Raw genomic sequence first — 25,657 nt, forward strand, 5'->3', positions numbered from 1 at the left:
TTGGATATGTCCAAAGGGATTTTGGATGTGTCATTTCTGACTCATATGGTACATTGTGTACAAATTAGTGATGGATAGGTAGGTGATATGTTTTGTGGGGAAGTGAGTCATAAAGAGCTTCCTGGTTGTCAAATTATAATGAAAAGGCTGAAATGAATGTATAAAATCAGATTTATATTTAAAAACATAAATGCCAAACAATATGCTTTTAAAAAAGATTGTGGATTTCCATGTCATACCACAAAACTTGTTTTTTTCCAAGAATTTTTTTGGCATAAATTTCAGGTTGCGTTGTTGGGTTTTATGATAGTTTAAAATTGAAAATTACTATACTCCACTGGGTTCTAAGGAGTTTGCTGTTCTTTATCTATGCTAGGCTAACAATATTGATAATATGAAAAGAGCCATAATTGTGTGAGCTTTCCTTTCAGCACTAATTAAGACTATGTGGTGTAAACGTGCAGCTGCCTTTACACTACCTTTCCTCCTCATTTAATAAAATTTCAACCTTTTCAAAAGCTTTACAAAGCTGGCATCATCACGTTTGATTCCTGCGATTTTCATTAATCTGAAAACTAAAAATTAATGGTAACCATGGTGATTTTTGCTTCATTTCACTTGCATTGAAGCCACTGCTATTTGCATTTAATTTTGTTCTTTATAAAAAGCAGTTGGTTTCTTCTTTTTAAGGTTTAGAACTTAGTGCCTATGTTTTTATTAATCTTGTTATGTAAAATTATTCTAGGGACATTAACTCTTACTCTTAGTAATATCTTTTTTTTTTCCTGTGGAAGATACAGGGCTTTTGTTTAACTTGATCTTCATTGAGGCTGAACTTTCTAATGACCCCATGCATTGCATTCTTCCTTTTTTATCCTTTTCAGTCTAATCAGTAAAATCAGAAATCAGCTCTGAAGAGCAGAGGTTTGTCACGAATTACTTTCATATCTGATGGAGGATGAAATCTAATTTTCTTTAGGTTCTCCCCCCACCCCCTGATATCTGGTTCACTCATCCTCATGTCTGTTCCTCCACATGTATCCATATGTACACTCTGCACAGTTTCTGAGCAGTGTTTCTATCCACCTATCACACCCTGTTACCCATAGAGCTTAACTAAGACGTTTTCTGTTTTCCATCATATTGCAATGCATTATGCTTTCTGTCATTTCAATGCTAGTGTTTTAATGACTTTTAATGACATGCAGGTTTCAATCGGGATACTGCAGTGCTTTGCAAATAAAGCATAAAGCAACAATAGCACAAGAGGGCAGTGCCCCATCTAAAAGTGTGTTTTGATTACTAATGCCATGCATTCCTTAAGAAACCACCAGAATATGTAGCTTTTTATGTGGTTTTCAAATTACTTTATTAACGCAAGAGACCATATGGCAGTGCACATGGATACTATAAAACAGATACAGTCATACCTTGGATCTCAAACGCCTTGGCTCCCGAACAAATTGGCTCCTGAACGATCGAAACCCAGAAGTGAGTGTTCTGGCTTTCAAACGATGTTCCGAAGCCGAACGTCCAGTGTGGCTTCATTGGAAGCTGCGCCTTGGTTTTTGAAGGTTCCGGGAGTCGAACAGCCTCCCAGAACACATTCTGTTCGACAACTGAGGTACCACTGTATGTGCACCAAGATACACAGCCACATCTCAGACAAGGAGCATACACAGAGGGCTTACAAAATTCTCTCCTATGTCCCTGGGTCCAGCATTTTCAGAAGAACTGCGCAGCACATGCACCTTCATCACCCCATACCTCTGTAAATCCCAGGTCCTTTTTATCTTATACTTATCTTTGGGGGTCACTCATACTGCAGGAAAATCCCTCAAATATCACTCATATGCATGAATATTCCTCAATTATCCCCATTTGAAATTTTACAGCTGAATGTGTGGCTACACTCAGTTTGAAAGCATTGTGTCTTAGGGAATGCAAGGTGAAAGTTGCTTCTGTGGCGTGTGATGTCTTCTTCACACCTATAAGCCAACACTTAATGACTTGTGTTCAAGAAACCGGATGCTAAAGATACATCTATATCCAGCCATAGTCCAGTATACCACGCAGAATCCATGGGTGCTGACAGTTCTTGGGCATCTTTTCCACCTAGGCATTAACACATACCTGATTAGCTTCAGCAAGATGGCTGCATTATGTGTCCTAAGACCATACCTTGGAACTTGATACTGCTAAACACTGCACTCGTGCATTTCTTCTCCTGCAGTTGGGGATGGTCAGATGTTGTAAATGTGAATCTGAAAGAGTCACATTTGTTTGGAGGATTTTAAATTCCAAAATAATAATAAGTTAGCTGTGCTTTACTTTCAAGTTGCATCTTCTAGTCTATTGCTCATCCGTCCCCATCTTCATTGGTAGCTGACTCATGCATGACTTTTTGTTGTCTATAAATTTGAGTCCTATATGTTTAGATCTACATGGTGACTATTCCTGGGAACAAAAGCAGTTTGCAAATTAATCATGCCAGTGAATTGCTAACACCCTGAAATCCATGATTAGAGGTTCTGGATACAACTCAGCCGCTGAATTGTAGAGTTAATCGTCATAATAAAATTCATTTTTAGTGTGCATAAGCACATATCTTTTATTATCTGAGAGTGACTAGTGAACTTTGTAATGTGAAGCTATATTATACAACCTAGCCTATGAACTATTTCCTGATTTCCTTAGTTTCAAAACTACCTTAAAGGGAGACATCAGAAGGCACCTGCACATTTTCTTTAATCAAACTGCATTTGATTGCCTGGTGAGATTATAGGTAAAAGCACACTCCCCATAGAGAGATGGAGAGTATTAATGCAGTATTGATTCTTCATAAGTACAGCAGTGCAGTAAAAGGAGTTTTAAAAGAAGCTATTAGTTATGAGAAAGCAGGAGTCAGGTAAGGACACGGCATCCTGGAGACAGATACAGGCATGGGTGTTGGATATGGATTCTATACTCAAAGGTGTGTATTGTTTCTAAATCAATGCCATTTAGTATTTTTAAGACACTGTGAATGAGTAAGTGTGTGTGTGTGTGTAGATATAGTGACAGAGATAAAATATTTTTATACTGCCCTTCATCTGCAGGTCACATAAGAATACAAAGTGAGAACACAAAATACCTTGTAATAATAATAATAAACATAAACAAACCACAAACACATTTGAAAGTCCATAGAATGTTTATTCAGCCAAAGGCCTGGTTATATAGTTTCATAGTTACATTTACAGTGGTACCTCTGGTAACATACTTAATTCGTTCTGGAGGTCCGTTCTTAACCTGAAACTGTTCTTAACCTGAAGCACCACTTTAGCTAATGGGGCCTCCTGCTGCCGCTGCGCCTCCAGAGCATGATTTCTGTTCTTATCCTAAGGCAAAGTTCTTAACCTGAAGTGTTATTTCTGGGTTAGCGGAGTATGTAACCCGAGGTACCACTGTATACGTTTCTTTTTCATTTGTGAAAGGAATACAGGACCACCACTCAGTGGATTTAGTATCTGTCTGCATAAGGTTCTAGGAACTAAGTAACATTTGTTGCTGCAAATTATTCCAGCAGAGACTGCAGTATGAAACAAAGGTATACTGTATGCACAACTGTGGCATAAATATGGATCCTGCTCTGGATTTCTTCTTTTAGACAATGTGTTATCCCAAACTGTTTCACAGGGAATTAGGAAACACAGAATTAATGCTCAAAATTATTATGCCAAGAGAACATTCAAAGAGTTCAATAAAAATGTAATTTCTCACTATTGTTTATTTCTGCCAGGAGTTTAGCTATTATTTATCAGTTCAGTGGCATAAAAGTCCTGGCATGATGGGGAATATCACTATATACTTAGTTCAAATAAACTAAATAAATCTCAGGAGACACAACATGATATTTCTGTGTGCTTTGCTCATGGAAAAGCACAGATAGAAACAGAATTTAGTAACAACCTTGAGAAAAGCATGGTTTTATTGGGCTTCAGGTGTTGTTATTTGTATGTATGCTGGACAAATTCATCGAAATGAGATTAAAAATCAGCATCTTTCCATTCTGATGTGAAATATGGTAGTTTTTCAAGTGCTTCCTCCATACTCTCAATGCTAGGTCCCTCCTGATACAGCACAAAGATAAGGGCTAGAGGATAACTTCCTGTCCCTATAAAACAGATTTAACAAATGCGTCAGTCTTTGTTTAATTTGGCTAGCCAAACAGAAGCTTGAAAACACACATTTAGAGACTGAAGGGAATCTAGAAATCCACAAACAACTCAAAAGGGGGGGGGAATAAAATAAAAATAATCACGCCAACAAAATTTAGCCAGTTAGATTGTATAGAGAAAAGCCTCAGAGAGAAGCCGTGACACTGTAGCTGTGCTACTGCTTTCATCTACCATGTGCTCATCTGCTAACACCTGGATCCATTTTTAAGGCCCCCCCCCCTTTGAAATGTAGGTCTTGACTCCTTTTGAAAAACTCCCTTTTTTCTATGTAACTCATTCCTGAGCTGCACTAATGTCAGGCCAATAATGTCAGGAGTGCTGAACTCTGGTACTTCTCAATGCCTCTCTTAGATCTCCTTCATTCCTTTGCTGCTTGAATAGGTGTTCAGGACAAACTGATTGGCTGATAGAGGAAAGCATGGAGAGAAGGAGAAAAGGACTTACAAATGAACTGTAAATCCAATTCTCCCCACAGCCTGATTTAATCCTTTCACACTGGGAGTTTCAGAGTGTCAACACCATAGGGTCAAAGGGTCAACATGTCTACAAGTACTCAAAAGTGAAACATATTCAACCCAGCGTGGTTTGAAAAATCGCTGTGACACCGTGCTGCCCAGTAAAATTGGTTGAATATAGCAAATGTAATTCCTACCCCCCTCAAAAAGGAAGCCAACATCTACCAAAGTGTTCTAAACTCCCCACTGTCTCTGTATGCATGTATATGTATTAAACTCAGTGACCCTTCCATTCCAATCAATGTACTCTTTTTTTTTAAGACTCACATTTCATGCTTCTTTTTATGATTGCTTATTTGCTCAATGCAAGTTTCAGTACACTAAACAAGGGAGAAGGTTTGACATGGTGTGTCTCTGGTCAACCTGTTGTTGTTTTTCACTCGTACATATACAGGAGAGAGAGAGAGAGAGAGAGAGAGAACAGATGATCAGCTGTCTGTTGTGTGTAGGCACCGCTACTTCAGACGGCTCTGAGCTACTGCTAAGCTACAAGCTCAGCAAGGCTGATAAACCACTGGTTTCTAGATGTTTTAATTTGCTAGACGCTGCCCAGAGTGGCTGGGGCAACCCAGTCAGATGGGCAGCATATAAATAATAGAAGTTGTTGTTCCAGTTACAGGTAGGTAGTCGTGTTGGTCTGCCGTAGTCAAAACAAAATAATAAATAAATAAATAATTCCTTCCAGTAGCACCTTAGAAACCAACTAAGTTTGTTCTTGGTATGAGTTTTCGTGTGCATGCACACTTCTTCAGATACCTGTTGTTGTTGTTGTTAGATGCCACAAATGGGTTCCAGCTCCACTTTGGCATGGATTCTGTATTTAAACAATCTGCTTCTTAATAAAGCCTGGGGATTTCTCAAACTGACCATTCTTGATCATCTCACTATGTATTTAACTATGCTGGCTTGCTTACTGACTTGTTTGGTGGCTTGCCTACCCACCTGCTCATACCCTTCTTGCTTCTCTGCTTACTGGCTTAACTGCTTGACTATTGAACAATTGCTTAGCCTCTGGGCCACATTGGTCCTATGTAGCACTAGCTACATCAGCAGTTTTAAATTGCATTTTTATCCTTGCACAATTGGAACTTGGGTAGGATAGATTCATTTCAGGGGCAGTTGCCCAATGAACAGATCGTGTGCACTCCAAGGAGTAGACTAAATGTGATAGGGTAGCAGCAAGAGTGGGGGAGCGGTGAAACAGCTGTGATTTTCTCCTCATGCACCAGCACACTCAGTGTTTTGTTCACCTTACTGAAGAATAAATGTGGTTCAAAGTGACACGCAGACAACACGATTAGCAATCACATTTTAAAACTTAACACCGGGCATGTGTGCGTGTAGTTGTTATCAAGGTCACAGCAGGTAGAGAAAAGGAGGTTTAAGCTTTTATTTCCCAGCAGGAGTCTCCAATAAATTCTGTCTACACCCCATGTAGCAATTAATTTTTTAAAAAAAAGCTCACATAGGCACTGATGGGAGCAATCCCCCCACTTAATGCTAAGGGCCCAAGGGGGGCAATTTCATGCAGCTGGGAGAAGAAGGCTTGAATTGACCCATGTGTTGTGATCCAGACAGCAATCAGGGCCCTCGTGCTTGATATATAATTTTAAAGCACATAACATGTGATTGCTAATCACATCATTAATGTGTAGCTTGCCCACAACTAATGTGTAGTTGGTCTTTAACAGCAGAGGTGTTAGGGCTGCAGTCCTAACTCTAGGGCACAAGCCACATTTAAATCAGTAGGGGTTACTTCTGAATATAGATGCTCATGAATGATTCTCAAGTTTGCACGTGAAAAAGCTTTTTCTCAAGAGACCTTTGAGGTGGATTTTGAACTAGAAAAAAGATTAGTATTTGGGATTCTTTCTGTACACAATTACCTTCTCAGTAAGCTATTCAGTCTGCAAAAAGAGAAGAAGTAATAACACTATTAAGCAAGTGTACGTAGATATTATGCTCTAGGATAAAAACGATTGGAAAACTTTTATTGCTCAAAAAAAGAACAGAGAAAGGGACTTGCTTCTATTTCTCTTGGGGAAAGCTGAAATAAAGATACCCTTCTGCTGACAATAATTTCTTTCCATTCTGGCTTTGTGTTATAGAAGCTTGATAGTAATTAATGTCATCTGTAGAAAACAGAACAATGATTAATAATATGATTCATAGAACTGTCTAGGATAGTAAATGATTTAAATGTAACAATTTACAAAGTACACACTGTTCAGAACAAGCCAGTGCTATTTAAGGGTGAAAGGGTTAGGAAACATATTTGGTCATGTTTGTGTCTAACTCTTACACTGCCTTGAACAATACTTTTGTTTAAGTGCTAGAATGCTATTAAGGGGCAAAGGGAATGTTGCAAATAACTTTCATTATTATCCCAAAGAGCAAATTATTTTTTGGCTATATGAAGCCTCCAGATTTCAGAAGTTTCTCTCAGTTGTTGCAAAAATTAAAGACAGTTGCCTTCATCTGAAGGACCACCTGTGCCACTATGAGGCTGCCCATATATTGAGATATATATATATATATATGGGCCATTACTCTCTTGGTGTGAGATGTGAGACAGACAGGTTCCAGTGACAGGGCTTTTCTGTTGGTGGTCGAGCACATTTGAAGCTTCCTGTATCTTACATAATTCATGTGGCTATTATATTAGTCCTTGGCCTGCCTATTTGGTAACACAACTCTAATTAAGACATATCACTTGACCCCCAAGCCAAAAATCCCAAGTAACAGTGTGTTGAGTGAATGTAATTTACCCATGAAGTGAAATACAATCTCACCCACAAGTTTCATGTGGATTTGAAGCTGCTTCTATCTCTATCTCTCTGTTGTGGCACCCACACATTCTACATCCAACCTTCAACCACATTTCTCTCTCCTGCTATCCTTCATTAATTCAGATTATCCCACCTGGAGAAGGGAGGTACAGTAAGGGAACAAAAAGCAATATATAAAAATCACACATTACCTGACTTGATGCACATTGCCTGGGTGATGGGTTTTTGTTTTTGTTTTTTACATGTGAGGTGATGTTTTGTTGCCTGCCATTTATTGCCACGCCCCCTACTTCTGTTTGCTCCTCGCCTGAGCACAACCTAGCCATTTTGCTTCCATCAGCCCCAAGGAAAGGATACAGCTTGCCAATTTCCCCCCATTGTTGCTGAAGACATGTTTGTGAGTTTGTAATTTCTGTTTAACAGCTGTTTTGTGCCTTGCTGCTCTTGTGCAAAGCAGCTGTTTAAAATAAAATGGGCTCTTTGGGAAGAATTGGCAGGTACAGAATGTGTTGGTTCCTTTCAGTTGCTGAAACAACACATATTTCCAAGTGTGCCTATTTCCAGTTGCAGCATGCTGAGGGCATGCTCACAGAACATCCACCAACTATTAAACTTCCATTTTTATTTTTAATACAGAGATTTTGCACAAGACTGCTGTTGCACAAAACCTCTATATTAAAACAACAGCAACAGGAAATGGCAGCTAAAAATGAATTGGTAGTGAAAGGTTGTGGGAATGAAGGCATATTTGCATATCACTTATTAGCGTTTTTAAAATAATAATAATAATAATAATAATAATAATAATAATAATAATAATAATAATAATAATAATACAAGTTTTGTTCAACAGCAGTCTTGTGCTAAACCTCCATGATACACACACAGAAATCAAGAGCCATAAACATTAACTGGGACGGGAAGAGACGTGGTGATGTAAAGGACAAAGAAGGAGGAAAGAATGATGGGGACATACAGTATTGGCTAAGCTACCTGAAACTGACTAGAATCTTGTCCATTTCATACTTGAATTGGGACTGTGGAAATAACTGTGTACACATTAGCAAACAAGTACCTGTGCACATGACCACTTTGGAAAAATGGGAATGGAGGATGGATATGTAGTAATTGAAAGGAGAAGACATGTTCAGACCACACAGTTACAACCTGTCAAGGTCTACCTGCTAATAAACCTATTATCTGTCAACACCCTTGCACCAATGCACACACATGGAAAAATTTGATCTGAGCTACCTTTTGTGAGAGATAAAAACCCCGTACAGACACTGCCTTTTAATCATAGTGATAGAATAGAATTTCAGAATTTTGCATGACTGGATTTTAGAAAGTTAATTGGCTGAGGTAGCTTCTGAGGTGAGACCTTGGAGGGTACTTGAGAGGAAGCCTCATAAAAATATAACAAACACATGTGTGTGTGTGTGTGTGTGTGTGTGTGTTGTTTTTTGTGCACACAGAGCTCAGTGATCAGATAAAATTAACTAGGAAAAATGTGGAATACTTGGCATTCATTTCGCTGTGAATAGGGTGGGAAATGGACTGTTTCATCAGCCTAAGCAAAACCTTTGCAGGACCAATCTCACAGCTGGTTCAGGCTGCAATCCCATGCATAGAAGAGGAAATTTCAGCAAGTATAGATAATCATGATACATGATGTTGAATTGTATCTGCTGAAACGGACTGCCAGCTGGTGTAAAGAATCCTATCTTTTATCAACAGGTACCTTGATTGCCACCTGACATGGCATGCTCAGTAAATCCCTGTGGTGAAAGGCTGGAGCTTCTGCTTTATTGTCTTTCACTGAATGATAAAAGGAAGTTGTGAGACAACAAGTGCAGACAGTGGGAAAGAGAGGCGTCTTTCCTAAACATAGTATATTATAATCATTTTGCATAAACAGAGTGTTCCGTTTGTGTTTAGAAGCTAATACTTGTTAGGTCTTGCACTAGTTTTCCTGACAGAAGCTCCACAGTTTTTAACAGCTGCCTGATATTTAGAAATCCAATAATGTTTTCTAACATGGAAATAGAATGCCTGGGGGGGGGGGACAATACTTGCTGAATTTTTTTTGCCTGTCACATGGCTCTTTAAATGCAATCCTTTGTAACTACAGTGACTATTTCAGATGTATAACATTTATACAATGATGGTACCTAGCTTGAGAAAATAGTGATAGATGGTAAAGTTGTTCTCATTGCTAAGTATTTTTAAGTATTTGTCTTATTATACATGTTGGATTAATAGTGCTATGATGTGGCAGAGCTTGTCTCTTCATCCCCAGCCATGCAGCAGTTTGTTCTTGGCTTAGAGCTACTGCCAAGCTTCAAGCACAGCATGAATGGTCTGAATGCCTGGTTTCTCCTGTTAAGAATACTCTTGTTTCTTATGTATCATTTTCCTTTTTTAATTCATGACATAGAATATTTCCAGTTTGAAAACTGTCACATCTGTGTTTGTCTGGTTTATATTTTAACTGGAATGAAACAGGATGTTGTGATTCAGATACAGATCTTGCTCCAACTTTAAGCTGTCATTACTGAACCTATTGCACAGATGTTTCATAAGTGAAGTCAAATTACAAAGGAACTCTGCTCATTACTTTCCATCCTCTCTGCTGTCTTATCAACCACTATTTTGAATCATACATTGCAATAAGGGTAAGTGGTACATTTGCCTAATAACAATGTGAGACCACCAAAGGATGCTTCACATGGCCATTTTCACCATTCAGTTTTCACAGTGGGACCTTGCCCATGATGTGAAGCAGGAATAAAACAAACATAAATTGCTATAATAATTCCCACAATCTTAGCAGTGCTTTTGGGTGTGATTAGGAGAATGCAAAATTCTGTTAAAGCATGTTGATGTCCCCAGTCACAGATTCCTTCTCTGCATGATCATGGAAATGGAAAAACTTCAAGTCATACTTGTTGAACTTCTGCCTGTTGCTTATATTTTTTTTCTGTTATACATTAGCCTAAAGCACAAAGATGGGACGCGGGTGGCGCTGTGGTCTAAACCACAGAGCCTAGGGCTTGCCGATCAGAAGGTCGGCGGTTCAAATCCCGTTGCTCAGTCCCTGCTCCTGCCCACCTAGCAGTTCAAAAGCACGTCAAGTGCAAGTAGATAAATAGGTACCGCTACAGCAGGAAGGTAAACAGCATTTCCGTGCGCTGCTCTGGTTCACCAGAAGCGGCTTAGTCATGCTGGCCACAAGACCCGGAAGCTGTATGCCGGCTCCCTCGGCCAATAAAGCTAGATGAGCGCTGCAACCCCAGAGTTGTCTGCAACTAGACCTAACGGTCAGAGGTCCCTTTACTTTTAAAGCACAAAGATTGTCATGATTTCAAATATGTTCTCTAGGTTTTCAATCCAAACTGCATTTTTGTCTTGGATTCCTGCATCATTTCCAAATTAAAATGTCTTTAAGATTGTCCTCTCAGACAAAACTAAAAATTCTTTCCCTATATAGTGGGACAGCTAAATCAAGAGACTACATTTCCCAAAAGGCCCTTCTTCTGGTCTGTGAGCAGGAAAACAGGAGTTTTCCATCTATCCTCAGAGAAGAAAAAAGGCTGCCAGTATCAGCAATAAGCATCTCTTCAAGGTTTAGAAACATTTGATTTTATTAAGTCTATATAATTCATTTCAGAATTCAGGGTTGTTGTTGTTTTTTAAATGTATAAGCAGCCTCCCCAAATGGAAGAAGTATTAGCAAATGGTATATGTGTTATCCTTTTTACATACTGTTTTTGCATAATGTTGCAATGAATCATATGTGTTTACTCAAACGCCTATTGGTCTCCAGTATGTGTAATTATTGTTGAAAGCTTCAGCCTCCTATAATATTTTGGCTTTGTTTTAGCTAGAGCGGTAATAAAGGCCTATATATATATATATATATAGAGAGAGAGAGAGAGAGAGAGAGAGAGAGAGAGAGAAAGAGAGAGAAATAAAGAAAAAAGGTGCATGACAAATATACTTTAAGGGAATTGAATTTCTTATTACACTGTGATTTATTAATAACCACTCCTCTGACACTGAACAATCTCTTTAAATATCTCACAAAAGACATTTTTCTGACAAATTACTTTCCATTCAAAAATGAAAAATGCAAGAATTGCACTACTGTAGAAGAAAAAGGATATATCAGAGAAGCAATTTTAAGTTTCAGGTGCAAGTAGCTTGAAGGAAGTGACTTGCTCAAGAAAAAGAAGTTCTTCAGTTTAGCTTAAGTTGTGTGAGGTACAAGTTGTCCATCATATAACAGTATTTGCTAAACAATTCATTAAGCTGACATTTGCCTATCCTCTTTTGGGGATTGAGTTAGCTGAAGCAGAATATGACATGAACAGCACTTGACATTTTGCTGTGGGTTTAAAGCAGTGCATTTTAAGCAGTTCAATTCTGCATTCATTAGTAGTCAATGGAATGGAGTCTAATCATTAGTTAAATAAACTATTAATGTACTAAGATAGCCAGAAATCATTTGCTACACATTCTGAATGCTGTATAAAGTAGCCAATATATATTAAAGTCCATAGTTCCCCATTGCACATAACTAGCTATGCCACAAGGTATCCCACAGTGCTCCTGGTCAGACTGTAAAAAAAAAACACAACAGGGTTAAGACTACAACCACATCATACTGGAAATTTTACCATGTCAGGTCAAGTAACTGCAGCAGCATTGCAGTTATTTTCTAAGGATCGCCCCAATCACACATCTGATCTGCTGCTAAATGTTTAACTGTGAATTTTAAAAAGCAGCATGTTGATGGACAAAGCTCAAAAGTCCCAGCTTCTACCCACCCCACCCCGTTACGTCTGATTTCACCATGATGGGAAAAATGGCCACAAGCCTAGTTTTGTCATTTCATCCAAACCTGGGCTCATCATTTGTTTCTCTCCAAACATAACCATCAAGTTTGATATTGACTTATGGTTCATAGTTTGATTGGGGAAAACAAATCATGAATCTGTGTTTGGACAACAAGACAAGGCAGCTTTTGTGGTTTTCTTTCTCCTTGGTGTGGCATGGCCAGGAATGGGGAAGAAAGAAAGCAGGCATTGTTGTTGTTGTTGTTGTTGTTGTTGTTTTAAATTAAAGATTTTCTTGATTTACAAAAGTGTGTGCAATGTCTCTCTCGTATTTTTTCCATGTAACATTTTTACAAATCAGTTTTGGTTGTTGAGACATTAGGGAGAAAAGGGAGAAAGAGGTGGGTGGGATGGGGGGGATGGATGAGGTGGGGTGACAATGTTTCTATTTTCCTTAGTATATGTTGGGTTTGGTGTCAGCGTTGTTTGTGTAGGTTCTCTGTTGTTCGCTTGTGCTTCTTTGGTGGTGAGAGAGGTCGGGATTGGTGTAGAGTGTGATTGTTCATTTGTGGTTAGCTGTGGTGATCTTTGTTTTCCTGTGTGAGTGGGGTGGGTGGGTGTTTTTGATCAGGTTAGCCATATTGATTTGTATGCTGTCGGTAGATTTTTGTCATTGTCTTGTTGGGCTTTGTGTGTGATGAAGGGGAACCATACCGGGGTGAAAGTGTCTTCTTCTGTTTCTCCCCGTGTTAGTTTCAGGTTACTGGTTAGTTTTTCTTGGTCTTGGAAGATGTTTAGTAAGACCAATTCTGGGGTGGTTTCTAACATTTGCTTGGTTATTTTACATATTTCTCGTATGGTTGTTGTCCAGAATGGTTGGATTTTGGGGCACTCCCACCACATGTGGAAGTATGTGCCTGTGGAGATGCACCCTCTCCAGCATTTTGGTGAGGTTCCTGGGCGTATTAGCACTAATTTTCTTGGCATTAGATAGCAGGCACTGTTGAGCAGTGGGTAGCAGCATACTGCTCGTTCAAATTAAACCGTAGGTAAACAATAACTATGGTTTAATGTGATGTGCAAGGATGGTATTTGTCTGTTGTGATCTCAGATGATACACCTCCCCACCCCCCACCCTAAGCGGTTTTCGTATGCAAATGGAGAAACTAGCAAAAAAAAAAAAAAAGGTATTTAGGGTTTTAGAAAGAATCTGACCTCTCAGTAAATATACACATTTTTAAGCTCTTAAGAAGGCACCAGTGAAAACCCTCAGACAAGAATGTCATTTGTTTTGAAAAATAAGTGAACTTGAATGCTTTGAGCAGCATAGCCAAACAGCTGGGATTTTTTATATGTCAGAAACAACTTGGGAGTGACTGTACTCAGTGGACTTTCTGGCAGAATATCGTCTTTTAAATACCAAAACTGTGATCAGGGGGAAAAAAAGAAATGTTTTGTTAAATCCTTCATGAAGCTACCATATGGTTATGTTGCTTTAAAAGGAGCATATGTATGATTTTAAATATAGAATTTGAGTTTTCAAAAGCTTTAAAGCAGGAATCATATAAGCTTATTTTTCTCTTCCATTGTGACAAGTGAAGAAACCAGACATTAAAGAATACAGATAGTCTTCATAATTGCATGTGGAATGTCATTTACTGCCTAACATTTGAATAACAAGAAATGGAAGAAGTAAGGCACATTCATGTGAAACATTTCTTACTGTTTCCTAAGCCAAGCTACATGTATCATGAGAGTGCTATGATTGGATTTCACACCTTTGGGGGTGGGATTAAATACAGGGCCAATAGGATCAATCAGAATGGGGCAGTGGTGCTGGAGAGTTAACCCTTTAGCCATGGACCTTGACTGTGGTTGAAATTTCCCAAACAAGCTACCGTATATACCCGAGTATAAGCCGACTCGAATATAAACCGAGGCACCTAATTTTCCTACAAAAACCTGGGAAAGCTTATTGACTCAAGTATAAGCCGGTTCACCTTTGCCGCTGTGGAGGAGCAGGAGGAACGAGCAGCCCGAAAGCAGCCTTTTGGGCTGCTCCTTCCTCTTCCTCCTTTGCCAAGTTTGCATTTATGCGAGCAGTTCAGGAATGGAACAAGCTGCCTGGGGAGAGTAAAGAACCACCATTCTTGTACGCTTCTTAAGGAATGGTTGACTGGGGTGAGCGGGTGGCGGCACGAGCGGAGAGAAAGGGCTTCTTTCTCGCCACCCCCCACCGCCCGCCTCACTCAAGTATAAGCCGAGGGCAGCTTTTTCAGCACAAAAAATGTGCTGAAAAACTAGGCTTATACTCAAGTATATACAGTAGTCTTGCAGGGAAACAGGTTTGTGCCTATCTCCTCCCCCCCTGGAGGATTAATATCAGCTTGTAGTCGAAGACTGCAGAGAAGAGATATTAAAGGCATCTTTCTATGGCATTACTGCATCCATCCAATTTGAGGGTCCCTGATTTTTAAAGGGTTTTTTGGGGGGAGTGATCCACTCACAGATCTCATGTGTAGACCGGTTCTAAAATGCAGAACTCATAATTACCAGAAGCAGTCTCATTTGCAGCTTGGATATATAGCTTGGTCATCTGTATCATATGGTGAAAGCTAAAATGGTTACCTGCAATCTGCCATAGATTAGTGTGACATTATTAGATGCTAGAATGCTTTCAAAGTCATTCTAAGTTATCAAACAGTACCAATCCTTCCTTTTAACCCCTTTAGGATTCACCAGACTTCCTCAGATTTGCTCATGTCAGTTTACCCAGCAGAATTTTAGAATGATGAGGGGATGAAGGGATACATATACAAGAGAAAGAGAGAGAGAAAGACTATTTTGAAAGCATAGATGTTTCTCCACTGGTGATGAATGGATTGGTCTAGAACCATACTGTATTGATTTAACATGTCCATTTTACATTAATTTGTGATTTTTAAGAAATCTGTATGAAAATTTCACATTTTAACACAAAGTGTATATATCTGTGATACTATATATAAAGACAAGATGATATGATATGTACATTAATTTTATCTAATTATACATATTTCTAAATGTCTTTATCATAAAATAAACACATTTAACAAGTCTTGGTACTTTTTTTGAGCTGAGCATTGTATCGTAAAATTGTGATAAGTGTGAAACCCGAAAGTTAATTACACGTTAAGCTGCATATCAGCCTAGGTCAGTCTGCTTCAGAATTCACAGATATAAAATTCCTCAAGCATTCATGTTCTCTACCACAATACCTGATGCTGGATGCTACAGCCCTAGTGGGTTTTAGAAAGACTGAGAACTCTCATTTAACACACTCCAATTGTTTATTCTCCTTTGTAGATTCACACATCTTTGATCAATGGACGGCCAAGCGCAGATGACCCTTCTCCAGCTCTGCTAGAATTCACTTCAGCTCGCTATATTCGCCTGAGATTTCAGAGGATACGGACTCTGAATGCTGATTTAATGATGCTTGCACATAGAGCTCTCAATGAAATTGACCCAATAGTTACAAGAAGGGTAGGTCCTGGCACAGATGCCAATGTTTCTGTTTGTGGTGTTACTTTTGCTACTAGTATTAATGAGTAGGATCCAAACAAACTGTGCCATCTAGGAATTATCAGGAGCTTTACGCTCCCGTCCCAGCAAGCATCAAATTCCCCATATGTCATGGGGGCCAGCTGTTCAATGAAAAAGGGTCCAAAGTTCCACAGAGTATAAAAAGCAAATTTCCATTATAAGTTCACAGTTGTTTGAATACTACACTTAAAACATATTAATTGTGCTTCATTGAATTTGTTTTCAATTTAATAAAAAAATTTCTATTAAAACATAGTGCACTTTCTTTAAAGGATTTTTAAACTAAAGTCTGTGAAATAGTTAGAAATTTATTAATTTATTTTTATATTCATTTGCAGTATTACTATTCTGTGAAAGACATCTCCGTTGGAGGAATGTGCATTTGCTATGGCCACGCAAAGGCATGCCCACTGAATCTAGCTACAAATGTATGTATATTGCAAATCTCATTGAACCTTAAAAGGAAATCATTATAGCATCTCCTAGGGTTGCCATATGTCCTCTTTTTCCAGGATACGTCCTCTTTTTAAAATGAGAGTCGTCATAGTGATCTGTAGTTAAAAGTAGAAATCAGCAAATGTGTCCTCTTTTCTGCTCTTCAAAATATGGCAACCCTATCTAACACCTGCCATCCTTAAATATATGGTTTTGATTGCTAATGTTTAGTGAGATTAGATACTGAAAGCTTTTTCCAGCTCAATTCTATGCATGCTTGCTTGGAAGTAATTCTTATTTCTGTTGGGTTCAGCATGTGTGCATAGTATTTAAGCCTTAGTTTATCTATCATCTGTTTTGTAATTCATTGGTTAATTCAAATTATATTAAATTGTGTATTTCAAAATCTCATTATTAGCGATGTGGCTGAAGATACTGCCATTTTTGCCATTGCTCCTGATATTTTGATATTGGTTGAATAGGATAAGGATAACTCTTCATAGCAGCCACATTCCCCCAGAGTATACCAATATGTCATCGTGTAACATTGTTAGTACTGTAGATGGATTCAAGTTTTCAACTCCCCTTGCTGCCCTTCGCCATGAAACTTGCAAGGGCAAAGTGCCAGCAAACGGGGTGTCATTTTACTTTTCTTTGGGCCTTTACCCCTCCCAAAGAGGCCAAGAATATTTGGGTCACCACTAATGAATGACATTTATTCCTTAAGTGTGTGAAACAACTTGCATGTCAAATCGTGTCCTCTTCACAGAGGACATGTGTTGTGGAGAGATCACTAAGACTGAACTCACTGTCTGTGTGGGTGGGATCGTTCGGATAGCCACAACAACCCGATTGGGTCCCTCGGTTGCTGGGGTAATTCTGGCCAATGGGGTTGAGAGAATTTGCAGCCAGGGGACCTATTTATACCGCTGCACATTGTGTCGAGCTTTCTCTTAACGGCTCGTGCATTGGATCACCCACCTACCCGCCCTATATTTAGGGTCTTGCCATGACCTTGCTATGTCGTCATGGGTCATCTGCTTTTGGGGCAGGGGCCTGGTAGGAATTTCCCCATTTGGCTGATTGGCTGGTGCCACTTGGGTTTCACCTGCTGTGTAGCAAATCGTCACAACTTTCTAAGGTTTCACGGTTAGGCATTGGTTCAAGGTATGGTGAGGGGAGGTTATCACACCTGCCCCTCCCAATGTGCGATAGGGTATTCCGTTAAAGGAATCCAGGTGCTCGCCATGCTTTTGTCCATCCCCTTCCAGGGGTTAGGGCCATGCCAGAGCACCTGGGAGCATTTGGGGGTGAGGTTGCATCTGTGGTAAGACCAATGCTCCCCCAGTATGTTTACCCTTACTGACTTCTGCCAGTATTACCCTTACTGACTTCTGCGTGCATGCACACGAAAGCTCATACCAAGAACAAACTCAGTTGGTCTCTAAGGTGCTACTGGAAAGAATTTTTTATTTTGTTTAGAATATTTATATAAAATAAACAGGACACGAAATCTATTTCTCAGACCAGAAGTGTAACACTGTGCATACATGCATTATTGTATAATATATAGCTTGATGCCACGATAGTTCTAAGCAATTTTTAGAATATAAAGAGCATCATCATCATCATCTGCACAGCAATCTGAGCTGACTCATTTCTAGCATGTCTGGAATTGATTGATTGATTGAATTTATATACCGCCCTATACCCGGAGGTCTCAGGGTGGTTCACATTATTAATTTAATTAATTAATTGTTAATTAAAATGCACACTAAAACAACCCATAATTTAAATATAAGCACCCATAATTAAAATATGCAATAAAACAATCCCATTAAAACACAGCAATCAAAGTATGCCACATCCAAATATTCAATGAGCCTGGCAGAGGGAAAACTATCCTTTAAAACAGAACTTGAGTTATACCACACTTTTTGCCAGCTTAATTTATGTTGAGTTACCAGGTCTTGTGATTGGGCTGAGCAGATTTAGGATCCAGGCTAACTTTCACTCCTCCCCTCTTCCCTCCCACAGTCGTGCCCCCATCACTCCTTGAGAATATCCCCTTTTTAGGTTACTCTATGTTCCACCAGGCTTTGCTCAGAAGGTTGTGCCACAGATGAGTGGGATGAGGGACTTAGGCCAGCATATCTCCGACTGAGGTGGCTTTGGGGGCTTAAATCAGCATAGACTACCTGAGCTGGAGATTCTGATCCTCAGTTGCTCATACTGGCAGACCTAGGGTGAAGATTGCTCCCTCAACCAGTCACCAATGTTAACACCACACAAAGTCCATAGGGAACGAGATGGCCTTTAGGTATTCAGTTGTCTATATTATTAAGTTTATACCCTGATTTTCTTGCCAAAGGAGCCCACCAGCAGCAAAATATAACATTTAAAAATTCTTACTTGAATTGCAATTTTTGCCAATATGACAGCATGCTTACAAAATATCTCTAGATGAACTCCTGTGGCCATCCTTTAATTCATCCCATTATGTTTGTCGTGCTGTGCCTTATAAAAGTAAATGCTATCCATTTAATAGATGCCTGTAAATAAATTGTGGTTATTACTGTGATGATGTCTATGCATGTTGTCAAAACTGAGTGACAAATTGTGCAGGTTTGGAAAGTCACATGTTTCCTTGAAACGTATCTTGTTTTGCCTAGAGCTTCAAATTCTGTTAAATTAATTGCTTTAAAGAACAATAATCAAATACCTAACAATTAATTATGGTTTTTCCACTTCATTCCAATAACAAACATACATTTTATTGAATTTTCAGTTACGTCAGAATTTAAAAGTGATGGCCAATAACTGTTCTGAATGTAACTCTCATAGAATCCTAGAATTACAGAGTTGGAAGGGACTTCAGGGATCATCTAGCCCAACCCCCTGCAATGCAGGAATCTCAGCTAAAGCATCCATGACAGATGGCCATCCAACCTTCCAAGGGAGTCTGTCCCACTGTTAAACAGCTCTTACCATCAGAATGCCCTTCTTGATGTTTAGTCAGAATCTCATTTCTTGTAACTTGTAGCCATTGGTTTGGGTCCCACCCTCCAGAGCAGGAGAAAACAAATTTGTTCCATCTTCCATGTGACAGCCCTTTAGATATTTGAGTCTCCTCTTATCAAGGCCAAACATACCCAACTCTCTCAACTGTTCCTCATAAGGCTTGGTTTCCAGATACTTTGTCTTCTTGGATGCCCTTCTCTGAACACATTCCAGCTTGTCAATATCCTTCTTAAATTGTGGTATCCGGAACTGGACACAATACATTAGGTGTAGTCTTACCAAGGCAGAATAGAGTTGTATTACTACTTCCCTTGACCTGGACACTAGACTTCTGTTGATACAGCCTAGAATAGCATTAGCTTTTTTTTTTTGCTATTGACTCATGTTCAGCTTGTGGTCTGCTAAGACCCCTAGATCCTTTTCACATGTACTACTGGCAAGCCAGCTGTGCCCCATCATATATTTGTGCAGCTGGATCTCCCTGCCTAAGAGTAGAACTTTACTTTTGTCCCTATTGAAATTCAGTTTGTTAGTTTTGGCCCTGTTCTCCTGTCTGATTCTGTTTTCTACAGCATTAGCTACCCCTCCCAGTTTGGTGTCATCTGCAAATGAGCATCCACTCAATGCTTTCATCCAAGTCATTTATAAAGATGTTGAACAACAACTGGCCCAGGACAGAGCCCTGCATTACCCCACTTATCACTTTTTCCCAGGATGAGGAGGAACCATTAATGAGTGGTCTTTGGGATCAGTTAATCAACCAGCTACAAATCCACCTAACAATTACTTTGTCCAGTCCACATTTTACCAGCTTCTCAGCAAGAATATCATGAGGGACTTTATCAAAAGCCTTACTGAAATCAGGATACGCTACGTCCACAGCATTCCCCTCATCCACCAATCTTGCCACTCTATTTTTTATATAAAAAAGAAATGATCCATCTGACAGGACTTGCTTTTAACAAACCCATTCTGGGTTTTAGTAATCACAACATCCTTTTTCTAAGTGTTCACAGACCAACCACTTAATTACCTGTTCCAGGACCTTTCCTGGTATCAATGTTGCTAATTTCCTCAGTCTTCTTTTTCCCCTCTTGAAGATGGGGACAACATTTGCCCACCTCCAGTCTGCAGGGACCTCACCTGTTCTCCAACTCTAATCTGGACATACTATAAATACCTAATTTAAGATTCCATATACAGTATAGGTTCCCAAATGCAGAGCATGATTCAAATTTAAGGATATTTTTTGCTGTTTTGAAGAGAAGAGAATTGTACTATTAAACTAGAGCTGCTCATAGGTTGTATTAATATGTAAATTTAAATTAGGGTGTCAATTGTAAAAATCTATATATAAAAATACAACACTTAATATTTCACAGTGCTATTGAAATCCAATACTGTCATTTCCCCATATGCATAAAAGCCTATGTCACATTTCACTTCTCAAGTCCCATATAGGGATGCTTGAGGTATTATGTTTCTGTGAATTCCAACACAAAGTGACCTGATCTACACCTCCCACACTAATGTACAATTTGGAACATAATTATCCTTCTGATTTTGCACTTCTTTCAATTTTGTGAAATGCTTTTAGCTTTAAAAAAAGTGTCAAAATGCAGAAAAAATACAGTGAAACATTTTGAAATGCATATGTTGTGATAAAATACATTGAGAAATGTGTACATTGAGACAGAATGGAGTGTATTCATCCAATCAGTTATGCTAACAGAAGCTAATGCAAAGACTCCCACTTGCACAATGGGAATTTGTCCACTGTTACTCCCCTGCATGTGCCCTGCACAGTCCCCAAATCTGCTCCAGAGGGTTGGGGGAACCCAACAGAAAACATGCCTCCAGGCTACATGGATTACAAGCCATTATGTTTAGAATTTTGATAAAACTCTCTTTAAGTATTTAAATACTATTTAAATATTTGTTTAGCAGATTAATGTGGAAAAGAAACAGAACAGACTAATGCAAGAGCACATGCAAAACTGACATACACTCACTTGCCCACCCCTAGTCCATTCAAACTTATAATACAATCAAAATTATGCCATCCGCTAGTTTAAGTAAGGCATATGGGTATAGATGTGATGCCAAAATAATGGAAACAGTTAGAGAACAATGAAACTGTCCCATATGGAATGCAGCATAAAAGACAGCAGATCAGATAAAAAGCATTAATAGAGATAGCTGAAACATTTGTGCAGTTCACTACTGTGCAAGTTTGCTTCAGAGTAAGTTCCATCATGCTTAATGGGTCTTACTCACGGGTTGGTACAAAACAAATAGTTCACTAAAAAGGTCTTCATATATCACCAAGTTAAACTTGTTTGACACATTTCAGCTGAACGGCTATCTTCAGTTTGGAGTCTTTCTATTGGCTGCATCTATCTTTAAAGTGAAGCCAAAGACCGCATTAAAGGAGACCAGACATTCATTAGCTATTTTGATCAAGAACATATCTCTTACTTTAAAACTTTGTGTTTAAAACTCAAGGGAGCAAAATATTTGACAAAATTCTTACAATAAAATGACATGAAATAATTCTGCTCACTAGACAACAGCAGAAGCAGCTCTCCAGAGCTGCTGTGTTAGCTTCCCAACATGCATATCTCTGCTACTTACTGGAGAGAAAGGGGATTAGTCAAAATGGTAGGGAGTTCAATGCAGTGCAAACACACTAGCAGAATCAATCTGGTTGCCCTGCCAGTGCATTTGCACCATGCTGACCTCCCTGCCACCTTGTCCCTCTCCTGCCCGGTAATAAACAGTGATTCACCTGCCAGCAAGTTAGCATGTCATCCTGGCTGCTGTTGGTTCTTGGCAAATCAAGGTTGACAGGACATCTAAACCAGGCCTTTCCCCTCCCTCTCTGCATTTAGCTACTCAGCACATCTGCAAATCCCTTCTCCCTAGAGTACCAAGAGACATTGACTGACATTTTCCAATTGTCTAGGATATTCCTTTTGAGCTGCTCTAATGTTTTCCCTTTCTACTCCCTTTTTAAACAACTCAATTAGAGATCTTCCTGTCAATGTGAACACAACACATGTGGAGAAAGTTGTGATCGGTGTTGCCCTGGATTTAACCAGAAGCCTTGGCGAGCTGGGACCTTCCTTGTAAAACATGAGTGTGAAGGTAATGGAAAGACTCCAAGCTCCAACCAGACAAGCCAGCTCCAGGCTGCCACAGTAATCAGGCCTGGATAGGGCCTGATGCCAGCTGGAGCTGGCTGAGAGAGCAGTTTAGGACCCAGTTTGGGACACAGTGGATCCCAGGCCAGCTCAGCTTCAACCTATGTGTGAGCTGTCTGCTAGAGGGGAAAATGGCCACCTCTGCTTCATAGGATAAAAGCCTGCCAGAATAAAAGGTCTTAAACAACTAGTGAAAAACAATGAGGCAGAGAGCTGTTTTATGTGTGCCAATAATGTCAATGGGAAAAAAATGTGATCATAACTTAGCATTTAAAACAATTGTACCTACTAGTGGTAAACCCTGGTTAAAATGTTCTCTTTCAAGTATGCTGTATGTAAATAATTTTGAACAACTGGAAAGTAGCTATCAAAGGGTCCAACCATTTGTAATGATTTAATACTGGAGTAAAAAAAAAGACATTGCAAAAATAATGGCCTTCCTCTATCCAACGCGTTCATGATCAACCCATATACTTAGAAAAAGTGATGTGTCTGTACTGATTTTAAAATGGCACTTTGACATGCCTAAAGTACAAAGACTGGAAAAAGCATTGAGGATTGTCCCTCTACTAACAAAATGATTTGAAAAGGAAGTATCCAGAAGAATGCTTTGACATCATTTGTGAGTGGTCCCTTATTAATTTAAAGACCAGAAAAGGCTGTTTGTAGATGAGATATTTATGCCATTTGTTTCAATACACAGAGCGCAAGTGTCAAAATGATGAAAGAATATTGTTAAATCTCTGGTAAAATGTTGTTTCTATATGTCTGCACCGATGCGACGTTTGCTAATACACTTTCCCCTTTTTTCAGCTTGCAATTGTCATGGGAAAGCTGAAGAATGTTACTATGATCAGTCTGTGGCAGACAGAAAGCAGAGTCTGAATATCCGTGGGGATTACATTGGGGGTGGAGTGTGCATTAATTGCACACAAAACACAGCAGGCATCAACTGTGAAACCTGCATTGATGGCTACTTCAGGCCAAAGGGGGTAAAGTATGACCCACTCTTATCTTCTGTAGCTCTAGACATAATTTTCACCGTAAGGTGCTAGGTTATTAAGTGGCAAAGACACTGTTTTGATTGCCATTTTTGGAAGGTTAAATTCTAATTCTGACAGCCTACTAGCAGCCTTTCACAGTGGGAAATCGGTAAAGGAGAGATTCACAAGGATATGAAAGTAAACTGTGTTGATATGAAAGACTGTACTGAAGGGTCAGGGCTTCCAGCTAGTATTTCTGCTTGAATTCAAGCAGGATGCAATCCAGTAAACATCGCTTTCCTATCAGGAGGGGCATGTTGTTTACCAGAGAAGAGAAATATTAGCACAATTGCCAATGAGAGGAATATGACAAGCTTTTGAATTAAGGGCTTATGTTTCATAATTTTTGTCTGTAACCTTGTTGCCCTTGCTTTCCTTACACAGGTGCTCCCAGCTAGTCGCAATCCATGTCGGCAATGCCATTGCAATAGTATTGGCTCTCTAGATGGCACGTGTGTCAAGGATGAAAAACTTGCTTTAGGAGGTGAGTTGTGTTGTTGTTTTTTGACTGGGTCGCCGTGTTAAACATTACACACCACACTGTTAAATCGAACGTTAAGCAGTAACCTCTTTTCGCTTTCCCAGTGCTTTCAGAAATACCATCTCACAGGAGACCTTTTCAAATCTGCTTGCCTACTTTCTTGTAGAGTTCTTCCTTGGAGACCTAATCATCCCACCCCCCCCCCTGCCATTCTATCTTACATTCTCTATCTTCTGACATGCTCATTTGGGGAAACAGGAATCTCTTCCCTATGGACTTCAGGTTTTTCTTCTCTCTCTCTTGTGTTGTATGGAAAGGTGTTGCTCAAGAATTTGTACAAAAATACACACTGATATGTATCCCATCATTTCTCGTATGCCTGCCAAAGTTGACCCATGGGGGTGAGGGGGGGATAAGATCTGGTGCTCTGAGTGCAGCAGGACATGATGACGTTTCCTTGCTCTCTGTAGGAATTGTACTGCAGAGGGAAAGCATGACATTTTTATATTAGGAGGGTCCTCTTTTCAGGGCGGACTCTGAAGATTCTTCCCATGCAAGTAGTTCTCACATTAGGCTTGTGCTTTTCATGATAATGACTTATGGGTGTAGTTCCATGAATGGAAAGGTGTGCATTAGAAACAAACTTTCACTGCAGGCAGGTCCCAGACTACCATGCCTAGCCATTCAGGCAAGCAAGGATTGTTAGAAATGTAGCATGTATCTCTTCTTCCATTCCTGGCATACAGTTTTTTTTTTCCTTAATGGAACTCATTCTAAGGCAAGATTAGAACCTCTGCCTTAGATTCCTCCCTTAGCACATCTAATTTGCATAAAAATCCTATACATGGCTCCTCAGAAGTAAACCCCATTGAGTTCAAGGGGACTTCTTCCTAGGTAAGTGAGTATAGGATTGCAGCCTACAGCACATTCACTTTAGGCTGAACTTTTTAAAAATAAAAGAAAAGAAATTATACCTATCCAGTTGAAGAAAACTGTGTATTGAGCCCAAAAATGAGTTCCTCTTACAATGTGCTGCTGGGAAGTCGGGGAAAATGCTTGGTGCTGATACATTGTAAAGGCTCCCCCCCCCCCCAAATACAACAGTTCTTCAATCTATGTAAGCTGGGAAAAGATGGTGCTTATTTGAAGGAAAGGGTGAAAAGCATATTTATTTTCCCCAATGGATTTTCTCTATATATTTGCAAATCAGTATGAATGCACATTAGGTATACTGAAATTGACTTTGTTGGTGCTGGCTGTTTTCTGTATGGAAAGAAATGTTTATTTGGAGTAAAATGCAAACCTGCTTCTAAGGTATCTGTCAACCCAAGCAAGAATAAAAATGCACTAATCCTAGAAGTATAATGGGAAAGGATGATAATGAGTGATTCTCTCCAAACCTAAAGCCTACACATCTTGCCTTTCTGGCACACTGAAGCAAAGGATTATTGGATACAGCTATAATGTTAACAATTTATTTTCTGGTCACATTACAGCAGTATTTCTGTGCTGGTACTATTACCTGCT

The 25,657-nt window shown here is 39.3% G+C and overlaps 1 protein-coding gene across 8 annotated transcripts in view; it reads left to right on the forward strand.

Annotated features, from left to right (window-relative positions):
- Positions 1-25,657, forward strand: part of LAMA2 (laminin subunit alpha 2) — a 362,452-nt gene that overhangs the window by 113,937 nt on the left and 222,858 nt on the right. For all 8 annotated transcript variants that reach the window (XM_033143752.1, XM_033143756.1, XM_033143755.1 and 5 more), the window contains exons 5-9: positions 15,708-15,887; positions 16,286-16,375; positions 22,433-22,550; positions 23,420-23,598; positions 24,034-24,133. In XM_033143752.1, the coding sequence (XP_032999643.1) occupies positions 15,708-15,887; positions 16,286-16,375; positions 22,433-22,550; positions 23,420-23,598; positions 24,034-24,133 (667 nt within the window). The remainder of the gene's footprint in view (positions 1-15,707; positions 15,888-16,285; positions 16,376-22,432; positions 22,551-23,419; positions 23,599-24,033; positions 24,134-25,657) is intronic.

The sequence above is a fragment of the Lacerta agilis genome, chromosome 3 (genome assembly GCF_009819535.1).
Source record: "Lacerta agilis isolate rLacAgi1 chromosome 3, rLacAgi1.pri, whole genome shotgun sequence".
Taxonomy (NCBI): Eukaryota; Metazoa; Chordata; class Lepidosauria; order Squamata; family Lacertidae; genus Lacerta; species Lacerta agilis.